The 2,500-nt window shown below is 45.2% G+C and overlaps 1 protein-coding gene across 1 annotated transcript in view; it reads right to left on the bottom strand.

Moving 5' to 3' along the window:
* Window positions 1–2,500, bottom strand: part of frem1a (Fras1 related extracellular matrix 1a) — a 57,771-nt gene that overhangs the window by 42,116 nt on the left and 13,155 nt on the right. Inside the window, exons 3-4 of the mRNA XM_063187648.1 lie at window positions 1,179–1,273; window positions 824–950 (exon numbers count right to left, since the gene is read on the bottom strand). Of these exons, the coding sequence (XP_063043718.1) occupies window positions 824–950; window positions 1,179–1,273 (222 nt within the window). The remainder of the gene's footprint in view (window positions 1–823; window positions 951–1,178; window positions 1,274–2,500) is intronic.

Here is a 2,500-nt window from a genome sequence, read left to right as displayed (position 1 = left end):
TACTATGGGTCGGGGTGTAATGGTTAGATTGAGGACCTTACCCATTAGGTTCTGTAGGCCTATTTCTCCCGTAAAAATGGCTTCTCACAAGGAGGAGGCGTGGAGCTTTGGAAATAGCGTGATTTTAAAATAATAATAGGCTAATAATATATTTTAATCGGTCGATAGCCGAATGCTGTCAGCACAAAAAACAATTCCTTGGCAACTCCTTGGCCAAGGACTGGAGTTAGGCTACTTTAAAGAACATGATAATTGCTTGAGCAAATTTTCTCTGTCTACTGTAAAAACTGCAGACAGAAAAGCGATGTTGATTTTTAAAGTGCGTGGGTGGGGATAGGTGTTTGCACATGCCGGTAAATCCTAACACAGGCAACATGTAGCCTAGTGGAACTAAGCTCCGCACGCCTCGAACCATGTCTGTCGCGATTCTATAATCGCCCCTGTTTGAGCCCTGATTGAGCTGATGATGGGTGTGTATGGGTGGAGTAAATGCAAAAAGAAAACGAAACCACTCCCCAGCAGTGCACAGCCCCGTTCTAACAGGGCTAGTAGAAAAGGCCCTTTGGTCTTAAGGTCAGAGGGGTGCAGGTTAGACTCAATGCTACCATTGGTACCATTACCTCTCTCTCCCTACACCTCCCCTCCATCCATGGCTGAAGTGCCCTTGAGCCAGACAATTATAGTAAACCCCATAATTGCTCCATTGTATGCTGTACCCTGTAAATAACTATTAAGTCGCTTTGGATAAAATAGCGAGTGTACTTTAATGTAATACAATGTAGTCTAATGTAGTGTAGTGTAATGTAATGTAATGTAATAGAACCTCTGAGAGACCGTAGAACTCCGGAACCACCAGGCGACGCGGACCCATCTTGATGACGTTGCAGTCCGGATCCAGAACCTCAACAGGTAGAGAGATCAGCTCCGTATAGGTGTCAGATTCTGTGAACCTGAGAGAGAGAGAGAGAGAGAGAGAGAGAGAGAGAGAGAGAGAGAGAGAGAGTGTGTGTGTGTGTTTCTTACCTGTATAGTTTCATCAGCAGCACTGTATTCTGTTTGAGTATAGGGCAGCCGGTGTGTGTGTGTGTGTGTGTGTGTGTGTGTGTGTGTGTGTGTGTGTGTGTGTGTGTGTGTGTGTGTGTGTGTGTGTGCGTGCCTGCGTGTGTGTGTGTGTCTACCTGTATAGTTTTAGCAGCACTGTATCCTTCTTCAGCAGAGGGCAGCCGTTGTGTGTGTACTTCACCTCGTCAGGCAGGAAGTTACAATCAAATACCTGGAAGTGACATCATGTTGACATCAGAAATAACACACTCAGCAGCAAAGACACAGAAAACGGCTCACTCATACCATAAGACTGTAGTACGGCATGGCCGCCAGTGGAGTCACTTTCTTCTTCTCATCTGATCTCATAGCAGCCAATCAGCAGTTCCAGATAAATGTCCTGCAAGCCTTATAAGGCTTGAAAGTCCCGACCGCTTAGTTCCGCATTCACAGGACCTTAGCCGACCATCAAACAGCATGGTAGCGAGTAAATATCTTCTGATTCCAGTCATTATATGCGCTGGAACACAAATATGCTGTTTAAATAGCTAAATTTACATTATTCATGCAGAAGTATCAATATTTTGTTCCGAGGCCTTCTGCATGAAGAATGTGAAAAACACACCCTTCTAAATCTTTTGGTGTTTGGTACGAAAAATTATTCAAAAATATCAGAAACAACATATGTAAAGCCCGTGGCACAATTCAAAGGGGATCAAAATATTCCACCATTGGATTACATGCTAAAATGTTCCGCTAAAAAGGCTGTGAGGTCCCATGAAATCAGAGGACGTGACGTCACTTTCAAGCCCCATGGCCAATATGGCCATGTCAGCAGCCCTCCCAGTGAACTGAATCGCATGAACCTCTATCGCTCTACCTCACACAGTCCCAGGGGCCCGTCTCATTATCTAACCTCCTACCCTCGACTTGCGCCCCCCCCCCGAGCACTAACATCCCTAAACTTCCCCACCAGCCCCAACACTACTTACTCTGACACTCTGACCCCCTCCTCCTCCCTGCCTGATTTAGATCTAAGCTCCCACCAGCCCAACACTTCTCCAATTGAAACCGCCCCTTGCCTAAAGTAAAGTTCTCCTGATCACTAACCCTTCTGAGCCCCCCACGCCCCACCCCCTCCTGATTTAGATCTAAGCTTAACCCTATCCAGACCGGGGGCGGGGGGGGGCTAAAAGTGCCCGCACCAACTTTGATGACGTATAACTCCTGAATGACTAAAGCTATGACTACCAAACTTTGTGACTTTTCCTAAAATTAAGTTGGCTACAGTGTGATACCAAAATATTAAGTTTATCATTTTTGTTGTTGGCAACGGTTTTCTGACAGGTACGCCTGACCAAAAATCACTGATCTAAGTCTCATCATCAAAACTTTTCATATTTTTTTTTTACATTTTCATTAGCATCAGGCACCCTTGTGAACATTATAACCATACACA

The sequence above is a fragment of the Engraulis encrasicolus genome, chromosome 21 (genome assembly GCF_034702125.1).
Source record: "Engraulis encrasicolus isolate BLACKSEA-1 chromosome 21, IST_EnEncr_1.0, whole genome shotgun sequence".
Lineage (NCBI taxonomy): Eukaryota > Metazoa > Chordata > Actinopteri > Clupeiformes > Engraulidae > Engraulis > Engraulis encrasicolus.
This window is presented reverse-complemented; position numbering and strand designations above follow the sequence as displayed.